Source organism: Canis lupus, chromosome 15 (genome assembly GCF_003254725.2).
Source record: "Canis lupus dingo isolate Sandy chromosome 15, ASM325472v2, whole genome shotgun sequence".
Classification (NCBI taxonomy): Eukaryota; Metazoa; Chordata; class Mammalia; order Carnivora; family Canidae; genus Canis; species Canis lupus.
This window is the reverse complement of record NC_064257.1, coordinates 35,212,813-35,231,088: the sequence shown is the minus strand read 5'-3', so window position 1 is coordinate 35,231,088 and position 18,276 is coordinate 35,212,813. Positions and strand designations below refer to the sequence as shown.

The 18,276-nt window shown below is 35.7% G+C and overlaps 1 protein-coding gene across 7 annotated transcripts in view; it reads right to left on the bottom strand.

Moving 5' to 3' along the window:
• The window catches only part of VEZT (vezatin, adherens junctions transmembrane protein), a 74,102-nt gene that overhangs the window by 37,522 nt on the left and 18,304 nt on the right, over positions 1-18,276 (bottom strand). For 4 of the 7 annotated variants that reach the window (XR_007402203.1, XR_007402204.1, XM_025439454.3 and 1 more), the window contains exons 2-4: positions 9,185-9,319; positions 5,471-5,557; positions 4,139-4,177 (exon numbers count right to left, since the gene is read on the bottom strand). Coding sequence is in view for 4 of the 7 variants with exons in the window: in XM_025439454.3 (XP_025295239.1) it covers positions 4,139-4,177; positions 5,471-5,557; positions 9,185-9,319 (261 nt within the window). In the remaining 3 variants the exon portion in view is untranslated. Of the gene's footprint in view, positions 1-4,138; positions 4,178-5,470; positions 5,558-9,184; positions 9,320-18,276 lie in introns of those variants that run through there. The other 3 variants (XM_025439456.3, XM_025439457.3, XR_007402205.1) reach the window with 2 other exon arrangements.

The following is an 18,276-nucleotide window of genomic DNA, read 5'->3' as shown; positions in this document are numbered from 1 at the left end:
CTCTCAATTGTGTGTTATATATCACTTCTGGAGAAGGAGAAGAAAGAACTTTTTTTTTTTTTTAAGATTTTCATTTATTTTTTGAGAGAGAGAGAGAGAGAGAGAGAGAGAATGGCAGGCAGAGCTAGAGGCAGGTTCCCTGCTGAGCAGGGTGCCCGATGCAGGGCTTGATCCCAAGACCTTTGGATCATGACCCGAGCTGAAGGCAGATGCTTAACCGAACTGAGCTATCCAGCGCCCTGAGGAGAATATTTTTAATTAATATTAGTCCTATATGGACATATTTATTGATTTTCTTTCTTTTTTTTTTTTAAAGAAAACTCTCTGCCCAAAGTGGGGCTTGAACTCACAACCTCAAGATCAAGAGTCACATGATCTACTGAGTCTGCCAGGCATCCCTTTATTGATTTTCAATTATCTAAAACAAGAACATCTTCTTGGAATGCTGGTCTTCCTGGTAGGACTTTTTTTTACCATCTACGGACACACCCTGCATGCACCTGTGCAACACATTTCTTTCATCTTTAAACCACTGCCTCTTCTCCTTTCTTTTTTCCCTTCCCTTTCCTTTCTTTTTTTTGTAGTTATCACACAATGTTATATTAATTTCACGTGTACAACACAGTGATTTGACAACTCTATACATTATGCTAAGCTCACCATAAGTGTAGCTACCATCTGTCACCATATAACACTATTATAGTACCAGTGACTAAATTCCCACTGTTGTGCCTTTTCATCCCTGTGACTTATTCATTTTATAATTGGAGGCCTGAAGCTCCCACTCTCCTTCACTCATTTTGCCCATCCTTCTATCCCTCACCCCTCTGGCAACCATGTTTGTTTTCTGTACTTTTGGGTCTATTTCTGCTTTTTTGTTTGTTTTGGTTTTTAGATTCTACATATATGTAAAATCATACAGTATTTGTCTGACTTATTTTATTTAGTATAATACCTTCTAAGTCCATGCATATTGTTGCAAATGGCAAGAATTCATTCTTTCTTTTTTTAAGGCTGAGTAATATTCATTGAATATATCTACCATTCTTCTTTATCCATTCATCTATTGGATACTTAGGTTGATTCCCTATCTTGGCTATTGTAACTAATGCTCCAATAAACATAGGGGTACATTTATCTTTCTGAATCAGTGTTTTTATTTTCTTTGAGTAAATAGTCAAATAGTGGAATTACTAGATTACATGTGTATTTCTAATTTTTTGAGGAGCTTTCATACTGTTTTTCATGGTGGCTACACCAATTTACATTCTCACCAACATTACATGAGGGTTCCTTTTCCCCCACATCCTTGGAACATTTGTTATTTTTTGTCTTTTTGATACTAGCCATTCTGACAGGTGTAAGGTGATACCTCATTGTGGTATTGACTTGCATTTCCTTGATTAAGGATGCTGAGCATCTTTTCATGTGCCTCTTTTCTCTTCTTAGAATCATGATTGATTCTAGGGTCACCTGGGTGGCTTGGTCAGTTAAGTATCTGACTCTTGATTTTGACTCAGGTCATGATCTCAGGGTCATGAGACTGAGCCCAACATTGGGTCCCATGCTCAGCATGGAGTCTGCTTGGGATTCTCTCTCTACCTCCCCCTCTGTTCCTCTTTCAGCTCACTCTCACTCTCTCTCCAAAATAAATAAACCTTAAAAAAATCATGATTCTAACATTAGGAACCAATTATTTGACCCTCCACCCCACTTTCATAAACAGAATAGCACAATTCACTTTATACCACTGTTGGAGAAGGGGTGGAAGGAGGATCACGGCAGCTTTTCAAGTAATCTTTGAAATAAATCTCCACACATTGGCCTTATTATTTGACTTGGATCCCCCCCACAGTAATATTAAAATATTAAGTATTAAAAATTAAATTTTTGCTATAAAAGCTTTAAATTGTACTTTTATGAGACCTCTATGCACCTATATATGGGAAGTTTAAAGAAGCTTCACTAAAGGAAGGCTATAGCTCAGAGATAGGGGGAAAGCTATTAACATAAAAGGGAGCTTTCGCTCTTCATAGCTCCTTGTATAGATATGTTGCTTAATGAGGTACACATTTTCTTTAACATCATCCTTGGCATCAGACCTGTCTGCAAAAGTGGGTTGTTTCCTCAAAACTATTCTGCTCTGAGGCAGTACTAATAGCTCTAGGAATATGTGATTCTAGAATGTGACTCACTACCTAAAATCACCTAAACATACAAATAAACTTGAAAGTGACCAAGACACTCTAAATAACTAAAGCAGTGTTATCTAGTACTAGACTGCCTCTACAAAGGAAGAATTTGGACTATATTCTGATCATAAAATGAAAGATTTATTAAACTGATAAATTTTTTCTTAAGGATAAATTATAAAATTGTATGATACTCTTTAATTATAAAAATGAGAATTGCATTAAAGAGAGAGGCTGTTGCAATACTGCAATCAAAGTAGTGGGGAAATAGATACCTGTTATATTAAGAAACATCTCCTGGGTAGTCTGGGTGGCTCAGCGAGTTAGTACTGCCTTCAGACCAGGGAATGATCCTGGAGACCTGGGATCGAGTCCCACATCAGTCTCCCTGCATGGAGCCTGCTTCTCCCTCTGCCTCTCTTTCTCTCTGTGTCTCTCATGAATAAATAAATAAAATCTTAAAAAAAAAAAAAGAAACACTTCATAATAATCCTATTTGGACTCAGGTCCAAGTCTCAAATAAATGAAGACCTTTAAAAGGTACTAATTCTGATTGACTAAATATTAGTATCATCTGTATGATTGGGTGCTGTATGCTGTGGGGGGGTGTACCACGTGAACTTTGGCTCACCCTCAACAGTATGAGTACCAAGACCTAGTTTGTACGTAGGTTTATATCCTGGTTCCACATCTTAATTCTCTGCTTCCGTTTCCTCATCTGCAAAATGAGCCTAAGAATAGTAGCTACTTCATAGGGTTGTTGTGAGAATTAAGTCAATATTCATAAAATATTAAGTAGTGTACAGTGAGCATTTATGTGGTCAGTACTATGTAAGTGTTGGCTGTTAATGTTGGTAGTACACATAAAATAATTAAAATACAATAAAGAAAAGCACCCACAATACAAAAACCTACAAAACATGGCATGGATAATTATTACTATATTTCTAAAGAAAATAAGGATCCAATAGGCTGAAGTTTGTAGGAAAGGCCTTGAGGAAGAGCTAGGACTACTTAGGAAAAGACTGCAATAAAAGAGGAAAAATGGAAAGAATTCTACCACAATATAATGGCACAAAAACAGACATACAGAATAAGTGGAATAAAAGAAAAAGAAGACTGGGTTGGCTGATGAAAACATGGTGGATAAGGCTGGAAAGGTAGTTCAGGGCTAAATTATGCAGACTTTTTCATGCTGAAGTGATGAACTAGACTCGATTTGATGGGTAACAGGATCTTTTAAGGATCTAAATGGAAAAATGGTATGAGAAGGTAACTCAAAAGATTTCTGCCTGTATAGAATGAAAGGGTATGAGAAGCACAGCTAAAGAAGAGAGAGATTTGTTTTTACCCCTAGAGATAGAGAAGGGAACTATTCATGCATCAATATATTTCAATGATCTTGTATATTTTTAAATATATTGTGCTGTTTCATAAAGCTGATGAAGATCAAATGAGATAACATGTGTGAAAGCACTTTACAGGCTAAAAAGTGCTTAAAAAGTGCAAATACCACTACCATTACAATTGTTATAAAAGAACTTTTTTTTTTTAATCTCTAAGAAGTACTACTTTAATAAAAAGGAACAATGGCAAAAGGTTCAGCTATCATGGAACAACTGCCAGTATTTTTATAAAAGGAAAGAGGGAATGGTTCAGTATCTGTATAGCCAAAAAAATTTAAATATGTCATGGCTGAGAGAAAAGTCAAGCATCTCATGCCAGAAGCCAACAGGGTAATTCCTTGTTCCATTACTAGTAAATGATTTCTTTGGTATGTACTTCTTACAGTTCTCTATAATACAGGCACAAAAGAAATGCATATAGAAGCTGGAGCTTTACAGTGAAATGTGCGGCCAGTGACAAAGAACCAAGAATGAAAAGATCAGGACTATGTAGACTATGATTAAACCACAGAAAAATGTATATGGATCCATATACCTTACCACAGTCTTAGTATCTCTGAAGGATGAGGATGGCTCCACCTGGATAGAGATGATATTCTACGTAGGTGACAAGACACTTCATTGACCTTCTCAACATACCTACAAAGATGAAACCCTGAACAGAGAACTTGCCCATTTGGATTGCTAAAAAAGTAATTTAAGTCAGTCAATACATAATAATACTCAAGCTAGAGAGTGGTATGTTATAATGGAGAGCCTGGGCTTTGAAACAGGAGACCTAAGTTCAAATTCTAACTATAACTTTCTACCTAACCATTCTTGAACAATTCACTTAATAAGTAATCTTAAACCAAACTATCTGAATCTCAGGTTTTCCAACTGGTAAACTGCACTAAACCTTATAGTGTTTGGATTACCAAATCAAAATGTGAAAGCACTTTGTAAACATCTCTTTACAAATGATAATTTACAAGAATGATAATTATCATCATCTTAAGGTCACAGACCAGCAGAGGATCCTGAAATATGCTTTCTTGTAACTTGATTATTCCTTCTGAGAGCCATGAGAACTTCCTAACTTCGATTTTTTTAGCTATACTATCTGGATTTTGCATTGCTTAGGATGTACAAAGTTGAAGCACTCCCCCTTGAGGGTCAGAGGTCAAACTCCAGATCTATTACAGTAGAGAGTAAGGAAAAAAGGAAAAAAAAAAACAAGTCTCCCAGGAAAACAAAGACTCTCAATGGCCACAAATCCAAGTCTTTGGAAAATTCTGTGATTAGTAGTCTCAGGAAACTAAATTTTACATATGAAGTTGTCAGAAAATGATAAATTAATGATAAATAAATTAGAGGGGAACCACTTTGATTTTGTCCAAACTTTGTAATCACAGACTGTGGGATAAGGAAAAGACGGGCTCCTAACGAAATGGGAGAAGATCTCACTAATAGATATATTCCTTTCCCTATTGAGAGGAATACTTGTCAATGGAGAAAGATAGCAGCAGGAAATTAATAATCTAACAAATAAGGTATTAATAACTACCAGAATATTCTATTCTAAATAGCTAATAGCCTCTTGAAAAAACTATGAAATAATACTAATAAATCCAAATTCAAAGATCCACAACTACTGAAGAAATTCTTGGTGTTTTTTTTTTCTTTTTTCTTTTTTTTTAGGTGACACCAACAAACTTTATTAACACTTAATAAGGCGGGTAGTCTTCCTTCAGAGATTTTATTCTCCTTTCAGAATTTCTATTTAGAATCAATCACTGCCCAAATCAGTAGCAAAACATTCTGATTCACTAGATTCTGTCACTAATAAACCGGAGCTCAGAAAACTGACAAAGAAGTAGAGCAAACACTTACCAACTTGTGAAGTAAGTCATCTTTCTTATTGTACTGAGAAAAAATCCAACTTTTGATGGTTTCAGCCACTTTTAACAGGATGCCTTGCTGAAGGAGATGAATGACATAGTATAGGATTTATTAAACATATCCAAACAGCAGAAAAACTTCAAATAACTTACTTCTAATCAATCAGAATTTTTATTAGAAAAAGGGAGAAAAGAAATCATCTAGGTTATATCGTTTGTCACTATGTCTCAGGCTTCTTAATAGTTCCTACATTTACTTGCACATCAGAATCACCTAGAGATTTCAGTTAGAAATATAACTCTTGGGTCCCCAGACTAAAGGTTCAGACTCAGTAAGTTTGAAATGAGACCTGAAAGTAGATTTTTTAAAGAACACTCAGAAGTTATCCTGATGCAGCCCATTTACCTTGAATATCTCAAAATGATGACAGTATGTATTTCAAAATGAAAACCAAACGATGCACCCAGTTCTCAAATACCAAGAACATTTCATTCCACAATGCTATCTATGGCAGAAAGATATTTTAATCAATTTTAGAAAAAGTATCTCGTACTGAGTAAAAGTTATATTTTTAGTCAGCCAAAAATTCAATTTACCTTAATGTTAATAGCCATTTCCTGTATATGCTAGTAAATGAAGTTTTCGTTTGTTGAGTGATTACTATATCCCTGGTATAGAAAAAGGGTCATAGGAACAAAGATGACTATACTTAACTGCTGTTTTTAAGAACTTAGTATAGAAGACATGGTATAAATAATTACAAACCAATTTAAGGTTTGAGAAAATGTAGGAAAAGAGGTCAAGAGGTGCTAACACTGAAGCTATGCCCTAACAGATGAGCAGGAATTTAACAAAGGAGGAAGGAAAATTCTGGGTAAGAGAACAGGATGAATAAAGGGGACAGCCATGGAAGCACATGTCATGGGCATGGTGGCATAAACTGGGACAGGCTAAGACCCAAAGGAAGAAGGGAATAGTCATGATCACTGAGAGAGGTTTTAAAGGGCTTTGGTCTTACATGCCCTAATAGTTTAGACTTTATCCTGTAGGCTGTGAGGAGCTATCAAAGATTTTTTTAAAAAATATTTTATTTATTTATTCATGAGATACACACACACACAGAGGGGCAGAGACACAGGCAGAGGGAGAAGCAGGCTCCATGCAGGGAGCCAGATGTGGGACTCGATCTCAGGACCCCAGGATCACGCCCTGGGCCGAAGGCAGGTGCTAAACCACTGAGCCACCCAGGGATCCCCTATCAAAGATTTTTAAGCAAGGAAATGAAACAATAAAAATCAGCATTTAAGAAAAATAACTGGCTACAGTGCAGAGGCAGTACTGGCAGGAAATGACTGTAGCCAAGAAGCATGATTAGGAGAATATTTAATAGTCCAGCTAAATACTGACAAAGGCCTTAAGTAGGATAGCAAAAAAATGGTAAAGGATAAGGGTTGGATTTTCAAGACATAAGAAGTTCACTTGATATATCATTTAGAGACCAAATTAATGTGGGAGTAATAGGAAATCTTAAGTTAACTGAAAGAGTGGTAATTTGGGAACATGGGAAGAATATTTTGTTTGTTTTACATATATGAATCTGTTTCCTGGAGCACAGTCTAGGTGAAAATGTTTAACAAACATCTAGCTTTCAGTGAAGACAGAGAACACACATAAGTGGTCAATGAGGGCAAGAAAGAAGAGGAGATCACTCAGAAAAACTGACCAAGCAGAGAAGAGGCCTGATGCTAAAACTTTATGGAAGGAACATTTATGAATAATCACAGGAAAACTAGAAAAAATATACAGAGAATGAATATTCATAGTGAGAATACCAGTAAGAGTACATCATGATAACATTAAAAAGTAAAAGTTAAAAAAGAGTGATTAAGGCTAATAAGTTTTATCACGATCTCATATTATACAAAAAATTTGCTTTCCAAAGAAAATAACTGGTACTTCACTGCTTGAACAGAACTTTGGGGGCAATTCTAAAAATATATCCTTTGAGAAGGAACTAAATAATGCAATAAATCTTTCTAAAATTTAGCTGTCCCAGATTTAGAAAAACTCCATTTTAGAAAAATATAGCTCATACAGTTGAAATATGTAATATGAACACTAAAGGAACTTTCTAGATGTGGTAATTTTGAAAACATTCTTTGGGTATTTTTTAATTTCTGAGGACTAGCAAATTTAAACTCTCATTTTAGTTAGTTATAAATTAATAACACTTCTATATGTAAAAATACCTATCATAAATGAAAAGGATTAAATACCTGTAAAGCCCAAGTTTGAACAACAACAACAAAAAAGGCCAATGCCCATATCCTGCCTAAGACTATCCCATGGTCCATTCTTGTCTTCTGTTGCCAAGTAATCTCAAATCCAAGTTTTAATCTATAAATAACCTATTAGCTATATCCTTTGGTTTTGCTTTCAAAACACTTCCCAGGAACAATCATATTTGAAAGGGGCAGAGAGAAGAAAGAGAAAGAGTTTAAGTCCAGAGGACTAGCAAACTGGTTCTGATCCATGTGAGCTCTAACTCTCTAAATCCTACCCTGGAAGCATCAGTCAAAAAAACATTTCTCTGGTATTTTTTCTTCTCTTGCAAATGGCCCCCCAGCCTGGTTACCTCACATTTTAGAGGTTTTTCTAAGAACAGGAGAAAAAAGACTTCCTTCTCTATTACCACAGAGTAACTAATTGAAAACTTTAAAAAGCCTCCTCCCAAAAATAATGATGTCTTATAATAAAACACTGATTAAACTAGAATGTTCAAGAAATGAGGTAATCTGGTTTATTTTTTCTATTAAATTAGAATTCCTTTTGTTAAAACTGAAATGTACTAGAATATTTTTTAATTTTATTAAGTATGGCTAATAGAACATAAATGAATCTAGTAAATGAATTTTATAGAACATAATTGGAGATTCTTCCCGTATCTCAGCCTTACAATTTTATACATCAACTGAGATATTTATTACATAAAAGGATTCTGTGGAGTTATAAAGGGTATCACAAATTGAGGTAAATATACCCACTCCATCACATATCCTTGCTTACGAAATATGTTATCAATCTGCTTTCTTACAACTTGTGCTCTCTTTTAAAAAATAATACATAAAGAAAGAATTCCAATTAATACAAAAGTCCTAACGGTTGAGTTCTCTTTAAGGTTTTAGTATATTTTTCTGGTTTCCTTCCAAACAACTTCAATATTTTAAAGAAATGATATATTTTAATCCTCAACCACTTTAATTTCCATTCATTATAGAAATTATTGAGATAGTCCAAAACAGTAAGGAGTTATATTTATCTAAACAGTTTTGTACTTATGAAATAAAAAATAAAGTCTTACCAGTGTTGGGGAAGACATGGAGGTGCTTTTAAGATGTTTTTGTTTGTTTGTTTGTTTCTTTGCAAGGATAAGGGCAAAGGCAGTTTAAATAATCAGTGAGGTGAAGAATAAAAGATTAATCATAGGGATGGGACGTTGCGTGGCTCAGAGGTTGAGCATCTGCCTTTGGTTCAGGGCGTGATCCCAGGGTCCAGGGATTGAGTCCAGCATTGGGTTCCCTGTGAGAAGCCTGCTTCTCTCTCTGCCTATGGTTCTGCCTCTTTCTCTGTGTCTTTCATGAATAAATAAATAAAATCTTTAAAAAAAAAACAGATTAATCATAGAGATTGAATGTGCTTTCTTACCTTTGGCAGGGCTCTTGCAGGAAGCTTTTGTTGTCCCTCTGTCACTGTGCTTTTTTCTGGTTTTGGTGACAGAGGAGAACATATTTCAAAGTCTGTGTGTCCCAGATCCTGTAAGTACTGGTAAAGTGGAGAATTCTGAAAGAGACATATAAAATAAAGCAAACTTCAAGATGATTACTATGTCAAAAGTTTTAGAGGACAAGTTCAATACCAGACTTCACTATCATGACCAGTATGCCCAAATTCTTTAAAGCTTCATCTATTAAAAAGTGAATTGTCTGTCACAATGCCATCTAACATTTTTTAAACAATCTACAAACAATTCAACAGAGGGACCCAAAAAAGGAAAAACTCTAAACACAGATTTTTCTGAGTGGGTACCAGCAAGAAAAAATGAATTTAGGAATATAAATAGATTTGTTAAGCAATTTCTTTGCCCAAATATTTGTAGTATTAGAGTAGATGGCTTCAAAATAGCCATGTCCTTGTTATAGATAGCTCCTAAGAGGACCTACAGTGAAAAGACGGGATTACTTGAAGCCAAGAATTAAGCAATGATTATATTACATTAATTATAATTTTATCATACCATCAGTCATTAATTCATTCAAGCACAAATATGTATTATCTACCATATGCTCAACACTGTAAACAAACTTAAAACTCCAAGAAGTTACCCAAAATAAGCTGTTTCTTAAATACAACCATATGGCAAACAGAGACTCTGTGACTAATAAAAGCAGTAGAACATGGTGGCTAAGGGATCCCTGGGTGGCGCAGCGGTTTAGCACCTGCCTTTGGCCCAGGGCGCGATCCTGGAGACCCGGGATCGAATCCCACATCGGGCTCCCGGTGCATGGAGCCTGCTTCTCTCTCTGCCTGTGTCTCTGCCTCTCTCTCTCTCTCTGTGTGTGTGACTATCATAAATAAATAAAAAAAAAATTAAAAAAAAAAAAAAAAAAAAAGAACATGGTGGCTAAGAACAAAAACTCTGGAGCCAGACTATAGGTTCAAATCCTAACTATGCTTCTTACTGGCTATCTTATGACAGTTTATAATCCTGTGTTTCAGCTGTCTCATCCTAAAATAGGAATAATAATAATAATACCTAGTTCATACAGTTCTTATAAGGACTAAATAAATACAAAGCACTTAGAACAGTACCTGGCCCATAGTAATCACTCAATTTATACTTCAACTTTATATAAGCTAGGTGGTAAGGGCACAGGTTTGGAACAGACCAGACCAAACAAAAAAACAAAAACAAAAAACTTCAATTCCATCAGATACATCAGTATCTGTTGGATGAAAAAATCTATGGGACAATTTTCTGAATAAAAATCAAGGTTTAATTTTAACTTTCAGTCTTCTCTAAAAGCACAAAGTTGGTGATATGTTTAAAAATAAACCTTGACTCCATTCAACAAAAATATTTAATACTTTAAAAAAGACCTTATGTTAGGTAATAGAGATACAGTAACAACCACCACCAAAACAGCAACACAACTAACACAGTACCATATGGCAAAGGCTTACCTAAGCATTCTACTTGCATCATTTCATTTAAGGTTCACAACAAATTCTAAAAAGTATGATCATCATTTCTATCATTATTATTGCTAATTTCCATTGCGTAGAAGATGAAACAGATTCACTGAGATACAGAAAGCAGGATAGGTCTGACTCCAAAGCCAATACTCTGTAATATTATACTACACCATCTAAAATAACAAATAGTTCCTCCTGCATCTAAATAGGAAGACAGGGAAACTTCCTTATGGTTTAGTATAGAAACATCAAGCAAATCAATAATTACAGGATTGTATCAGATGCTATGGAAACAAAGGGGAGGCAGTTAAATTTAGAGTGATATTTCTAGGGACTATATCCCTGAGTTTGGGAAAATGAGGAATAGTGGGAATTTGCTTGTACTGGTAGCAATTTGCGGGGTATCAATTCCAGAAAATGAAAGACAAGTAAAACGCCTCCTTTTTAAAGTGATGTTTAATGCTCTTTTGAGAAAAATATGCAAAAAATGATAATAAAAGAAGGAATATGTTTCTTATCTCTCTACCAGACAAATCTCTGGTAGCATAAATGGTTAATCTTTATATCACCCATAATGTATCTTCAAATATTGCCTTGAATTACTCAAGTATTTCTAAAATGAGTTGTGAACTCCACCCTGCTGTCTCCAGAGTGGCAAAAGCACAAGAATGCTTGTTTGGCTGGGCTGACCTTTTGAAAAGTTTACATACTTAGAAAAAAAAAATAAAAAACCCAAACTTGTTTTTAAGGCAGTAGAACCCTTTCTTCAAGTGAACTCCTATGGGGAAGAACAATAAATAAGATGGATCAAAGTGGAGTTACTCTAATTCTAGGGTTGCCAAAGTTTTTCTGTAAAAGGCCACACAGTAAATATTTCACACTTTACAGGCTATATGGTCTCTATTGTAACTAATCAATCCTGCTGCTGTAGTGTAAAAGTAGCCACAACAATACATAAACCAATGAGTGTAATTATGCTCCAATAAAACTTTATTTATGGAAATACTGAACTTCTTATAATTTCCATGTGTCACAAAATACCATTCTTTTGATATTTTCCCAAACTACTTAAAAATGTAAAGTCCACCAGTAACAGAAAAATAGGTGGGGAAGGGAGAACAAATCTGGCCCAACAGCTAGTTTGCTGACTCCTGTTCTAACTAAATGCTCAGTAGTTATCCTGAGGCATACTCTTGATTGCCACTTGTTCTTTGGCAGGAGGCTTGTGGGGTAGGGATGGGGCCAAACTTCTTTTCATTCAAATTCTAATACCTTTCTTGCTACACACTTAGCTGATGCTGTGTCAGCACTGAACCCAAAGTCCCTTCCTTTTCCAGTTTATGTCACAGCTCACAAAATAACAAAACTGGATTACTTGTAACATAGTTCTACAAGATTAAACAGAAGAGAAACAATGAATACTGTGTTCCCTGTGTGTGTGTGTGTATACACACACACACACACATACACACATACTGCACATCCACTACGAGCATACATATGCATATTCAGTTGGGAACACCATAAACTGAACACCTGTTATAACACACTTTGCAAAAACAGCAGCATTAATCATTTACCTTGACTAATACCAATAATGTCCAACTGTATAATTCTGTTAGTACCTTATTCTGCCTTTTCTACAAATGTGAAATTTTTCATTACCTTTTTGGTTGGTTTCACAACGTTCTTGTCAAAGGTGTGAAATCCATCTATTTGAGCCTATGCAACAATGAATGATGCTTTAGTAGTTCTGGTTTCTTCCCCATCTCTAGTGATAGAATTCATCACTTTCACCCTAGAAAGCACTGTTTTACATTTGTGGAAAATTCGGGCTTGCTAAGGCTATCACTGTGCCTTGTTTCATGGCTTTATATAACTAAGTATTTGACAAAATTTCAGAGTAGATAATCTTTGGAGACTAGGGATGAAAGTATTGCATGCAGGTCCAGGGCAGCCCGGGTGGCTCGGCGGTTTGGCGCTGCCTTCAGCCCAGGGCCTGATCCTGGAGACCCGGGATTGAGTCCCATGTTGGGCTCCCTGCATGGAGCCTGCTTCTCCCTCTGCTTGTGTCTCTGCCTCTCTCTCTCTCTGTGTCTCTCATGAATAAATAATTAAAATCTTTTTTTTTTTTTTTAAAGAAAGTATTGCAGGTCCAACAGAATGTAACTCCAATCACTAGTGTATTTCATATTTGCACTTTCCTCTTTTGGACTGCTACTACAAATCATACCACTTTCTAACACATATAAACTCAGACTGTATGAACTCTAAAGCTCTTATTCATTACGTTTATGATAGTATTCTGAGTTGTAGCATTTATTTTACTGTTTTATTTCTATTTTTATGCTTCAATCACTTTTGTGCCAAAATAAAATTTAAAATTTAGTCAATGACAACAATAACACATAAATGAAAAACAAAGATCCTGTGGTTAATGAACTGAACATGAGCCAAGATGAAACTGACCAAAGTAGACCTTGTAGCACATGAGCAATTTTTAAGAAGGCAAAGGGATTTTTGGTAACATTATTATTTTATTAATTAAAAAAATGTTTGGGGGCTAACACTACACTTTTTTTCTGAAGTTGCCAAATAACCTGTGTACTCTGGCAGATCTCGGAAAACCACATCATTACTAGTGGTTCGCAGATTTTTTTGGTCTCAAAACCTGTTTAAGGTCTTAAAAATTATTGAGAGCTCCAAAGAGTTTTTGTGGATGTCTAACAACATTTATCATATTGGAAATGAAAACTAAAATTAAAATGTTTATTAACTTAAAAATAACAATAAACTCATTACAATATTAATGTAAGTAATACAATTTTAATGAAAAAAATCCAAAATGAAAAAAATGTATTGACCAAAGTGGACTGTTTTACTTTTTTTGCAAATCTTATTATCTGGCTTAATAGGAGATAGCTGGATTCTTATACGCTTCTTCATTCAATGTGTTGCAGTTTATTGTTCTGGATGAAGTATATAAAGAAAATCAAGCCTTAAACAGGTAAGCAGTTGAAGGAGCCTGGGTAGCTCAGTGGGTTAAGCATCTGACTCTTGCTATCAGCTCAGGTCTTGATCTCAGGGTGGTGAGTTTAAGCCCCATATTGGGCTTTAAGCCCAGCATGGAGCCAACTTAAAACAAACAAGTAAATAAATATTGTTGGAAAGGGAGTATTTTAATAGTCTTTTCTGATAACTGCATTAACAAAAATAGCTATAACAAAACTCAAGTGATAGTTTTGAAAAAGTTAATTTTAATGTGGAACGTGAAACCATATTGATGAGCTTTTCATACACTGTACATGAATGAGAGTAAAAAAACAAATGTGTTGTATTAAAACGTGATTGCCCAAAATAAAATAATGTATTTCTTCTTTTCAGCAAGATGAAGCTCCACATTACAAGAGCCCTAACCACTGTATTTACAGACTTGGGGTTATTAGGTTTATAAACAAATACACTGAAATCTCTATGTCTCATATAGTGAATATTATTCTAGGCTGATGGTTAGCCTCAGAAAGAGAATATTTTTTGGAGGGTAAGGCAGAGTAGGTGATGATAGGTAATTTTCTATTATAACTTTTTTCCTTGGTTCAAGCAAAATAGAACCACAAATGTTTCAGTTAAGTTATTTTCTTGAAGAGAAATTATTAGCACTGGACTCAGACTATAATTCTGTAGTATTGGAGAATGTTATTGTTGCCAAAAGAAATATGAGAAACCTCAGACACAGCATGTGGGAGCTTCTCCTCAGGAAATCCTTGTGGTTCACTATTCCTGTAAATTTTAGCTGACAGAAAACACACATCACAGAACCAGAAAGAATTCTGCTAAATGAAAGACGGCCAAGAGTCTTTGGTTGTGCTGAGATTTTTCTGATGGCTGAAACATATTTTTGTAAGAAAAATAAACAAAAATAGACAGGAAACCCCAACATTTTTGCTGAACAAGCACTTCAAGAAAATGACTCAGTTAAATTCGAGACTACCTGCATATCATGCCCACCTACCCATTAAAGATATCAGATCCCCTTTAATACAGTTTGCTTTCAGCCTGATTTGTGGTGCATTCTATAGAAGTGCCAGTGCCATTCTTGCTGGCTTCCATTTAAAAAGGAAGATAAATTGGTGCTGAAATTGAGATGATGGGTAAATACTTTATTATGTGCTCTTGTAAACTGATTGATTGATTAATTGATTGATTTTTGAGAGAGAGAGCTAGCAAGCGCAAGCAGTGCACATGTGCTGGTGGCAGGGGTGGGGGGTGGGGGGAAGAGACTCCACACACACTCCATGTTAGCACAGAGCCTAACATGGGGCTGAATCCAGAACTCTGAGGTCATAACCTAAGCCAAAATCAAGAATCGGACACTTAACTAACTGAGCCACGCAGGTGCCCCCCTTCTAAACTGCTTTAAACCCTTATAGAGAGAATAAATTGTAACCTTCCAGGTTCTAGGCCAGAGAGGGAATAAGCAACATACCAACATGGCAGCATTAGGCAACTCGTTCAATAATAAATACTAACTGAACATCTATGTGCCAGGCACAAGGAAGAAAACGGAACAAAACAGGTGAGGTCCTTGCTAAAAAGTTTCATTATATGATACTTCTGATAGGATTATTGCTTTTAACTATCAAGGAAAATAGTGAGTATTCTGATACTTTCCAGGTAGGCTGCTATGTTTCAGGAAAATCCTCTCTTGGTCCCAGTTTCCTTAAGTACAAAATAAGGATTCTTTGGGTTTCTTAAACTTGTTCAAGTGGTGAAACGAAACTCATGATGTTCCCTGAGAAACAAAATAAAAAAGTGGTATGCTAAAAAATTCTAATTTTGTGCTAAATCAAATGCCATCTTATCCTACACAATCAGCCAGTGCCAGAATACAGAAATTCTACATAGCAAATTACCCAGTTTCCTCAACAAATGAGCAATATAATAAAGGTGGAAGAAGTAGAGAAAACTGCTATAAAGGCCAATGGGGCATATCATCCAAATGTAATGTATGGGTTTTGTTTAGATCCTGGTTTGAACAATTGTAAGACAGTTTTTTAGATACTCAAGGAAATCCAAATGCAGACTAGATATTAAGTGATACTATAATCAAACTAACCTGATCCTTGGTGAGTCACAGAAACTACACCAGGTGAGTTGTCACACAAAGGAACTTTATTTGCAGCATATAAGTAGAACACGAGGAGTAACTTCCAAAGCCTGACTCCCTGAGCAAGGGTGAACGGGTTTCTTTTATTTAGGATTAGAATGAATAGGGGTGCCTGGGTGGCTCAGTGGTTGAGTGTCCACCTTTGGGTCAGGGCTCAGGTCGTGATCCTGGAATCCTGGGATCGGGGTCCCGCACTGGGCTCCTCAGAGGGTGCCTGTTTCTTCCCCTGCCTATGTCTCTGCCTCTTTTGCTCATGAATAAATAAAATCTTTTTTTAAAATTATTTTTTTAAAAAAAGGATTAGAAAAAAAAAAATAAAAAAATAAAAAAAGGATTAGAACGAATATTTACATAAGGGTGCCTTGTCACCACTAGATCAGCATATAGGGTGGCATATGTGTCTTAAGGAAATATACCTATGTATATGGTATGTTCTGTAAATGAGGCTTGTGCTCCTTCTTGGATAGAGGTTTTGATATTATAATGAGGAAAAGGTAACTGTTCATCACTCTATGGGTCACTTCATCCATGGTCCAACTGTGTAGACATGAGTTGGGGGTTAAATCCAAACTGATCTGGGTGTCCTGGGCTGGCTGGAATTGTTTATCTAGGCAGACCTTATTGCTTGAGTGGTAGTTTCAGTTTATATCATGGGATGCTATGCCCCTCAGGTCTTTTGCCTGACTTAAGAGATAAGTTGGAAAAAAGAACTTTAGGAAGAATGTGGGACAAAAGTCTGTGGGTACAAGCAGGTGAGTAATAAAGGTCAGGTCTTAGGGTCTAGCTGGTGACAATATAAGGGAATCAATATTAATTTTATTAAATAATTACACTGGAGTTAGCATTTAAAAAAAGGACAGAGTGTATTTATCTCTAAGAGATGCATACTAAAGCACTTACAGGTGAAATTAGGTAATGTCTGGGGTCTGCTTTGAAATACTCCAAGAAAAAAGGTGGGGATAGGAGAGGAACAGATGAGATAGCTTGGCAAAATGTTTACACTTGCTCAAACTAAAGCCAGGTGATGAGTACTTGGAGCTTTTACCATATTATTCTTTCCTTTTTAATATGTAATATGTGCATGTATACATATGTATAATCTTAAAAGTCCATTGTAAATTTTTAAAAAATCAGATGCCAGTTAAAAGATCTGCATGCTGAAAACTATACAACACTTATGAAAGAAATTGAAGAAACAAAACGAAATGGAAAAACAGTCCAAGCTTATGGATTGGAAGAACAAATACTATTAACATGTCTATACTACCCAAAGCAATCTATGCATTCAATACAATTCTGATCAAAATAATCAGCATTTTTCACAGAACTAGAATAGTCCTAAAATTTGTATGGTACCAGAAAAGACCCCAAAGAGCCAAAGTCATGATGAAAAAGAAAAGCAAAGTGAGAGGCATCACAATCCCAGACTTCAAGCTATATTACAAAGCTGTAATTATCCAGACAGGAAGGTATTGGCACAAACAGACACATAGATCAATGGAATAGAACAGAGAACTCAGAAATGGACCCACAACTCTATGGTCAACTAATCTTCAACAAAGCAGGAAAAGAATAGCCAATGGAAAAAAGGCAGTCTCTTCAACACACAGTATTGGGAAAACTGGACAGCAACATGCAGAAAAATGAAATCGGTCATTTTCTTACACCATACACAAATATAAGTTCAAGATGGATGAAAGACCTAAATGTGAGACAGGACACCATCAAAATCCTAGAGGAGAACACAGGCAGCAATGTCTTTGATCTTGGACATAGAAACTTCTTACTGTTTCCCTTCCTGAGGCAAGGGAAACAAAAGCAAAAATGAACTATTGAGACTCAACATGATAAAAAGGTTCTGCGTAGTGAAGAAAACAATCAACAAAACTAAAAGGCAACCAACAGAATGGAAGAAGATATTTGCAAATGACATATCAGATAAAGGGTTAGTATCCAGAATCTATAAAGAACTCACCAAACTCAACACTCAAAAATAAATGATCCAGTTAAGAAATAGGCAGAAGACATGAACAGACATTTCTCTAAAGAAGACACAAATGGCTAACAAATGAAAAAAAGCTGAACATCACTCATCATCAGGGAAATACAAATCAAAACCAAGAAATATCACCTCACATAGGTCAGAATGGTTAAAATAACAACTCAGGAAACAATAAATATTAGCAAGGATGCAGAGAAAGGGGAATGCTTTTGCACTGTTGGTGGGAATGCAAACTGTACAGCCACTCAGGAACACAGCATGGAGGTTTCTCGAAAAGTTAATAGTAACTACCCTATGACTCAGCAATTGCACTACTAGGTATTTCTCCAAAGGATACAAAAATGTTGATTTGAAGGGGCATATGAACTCCAATGT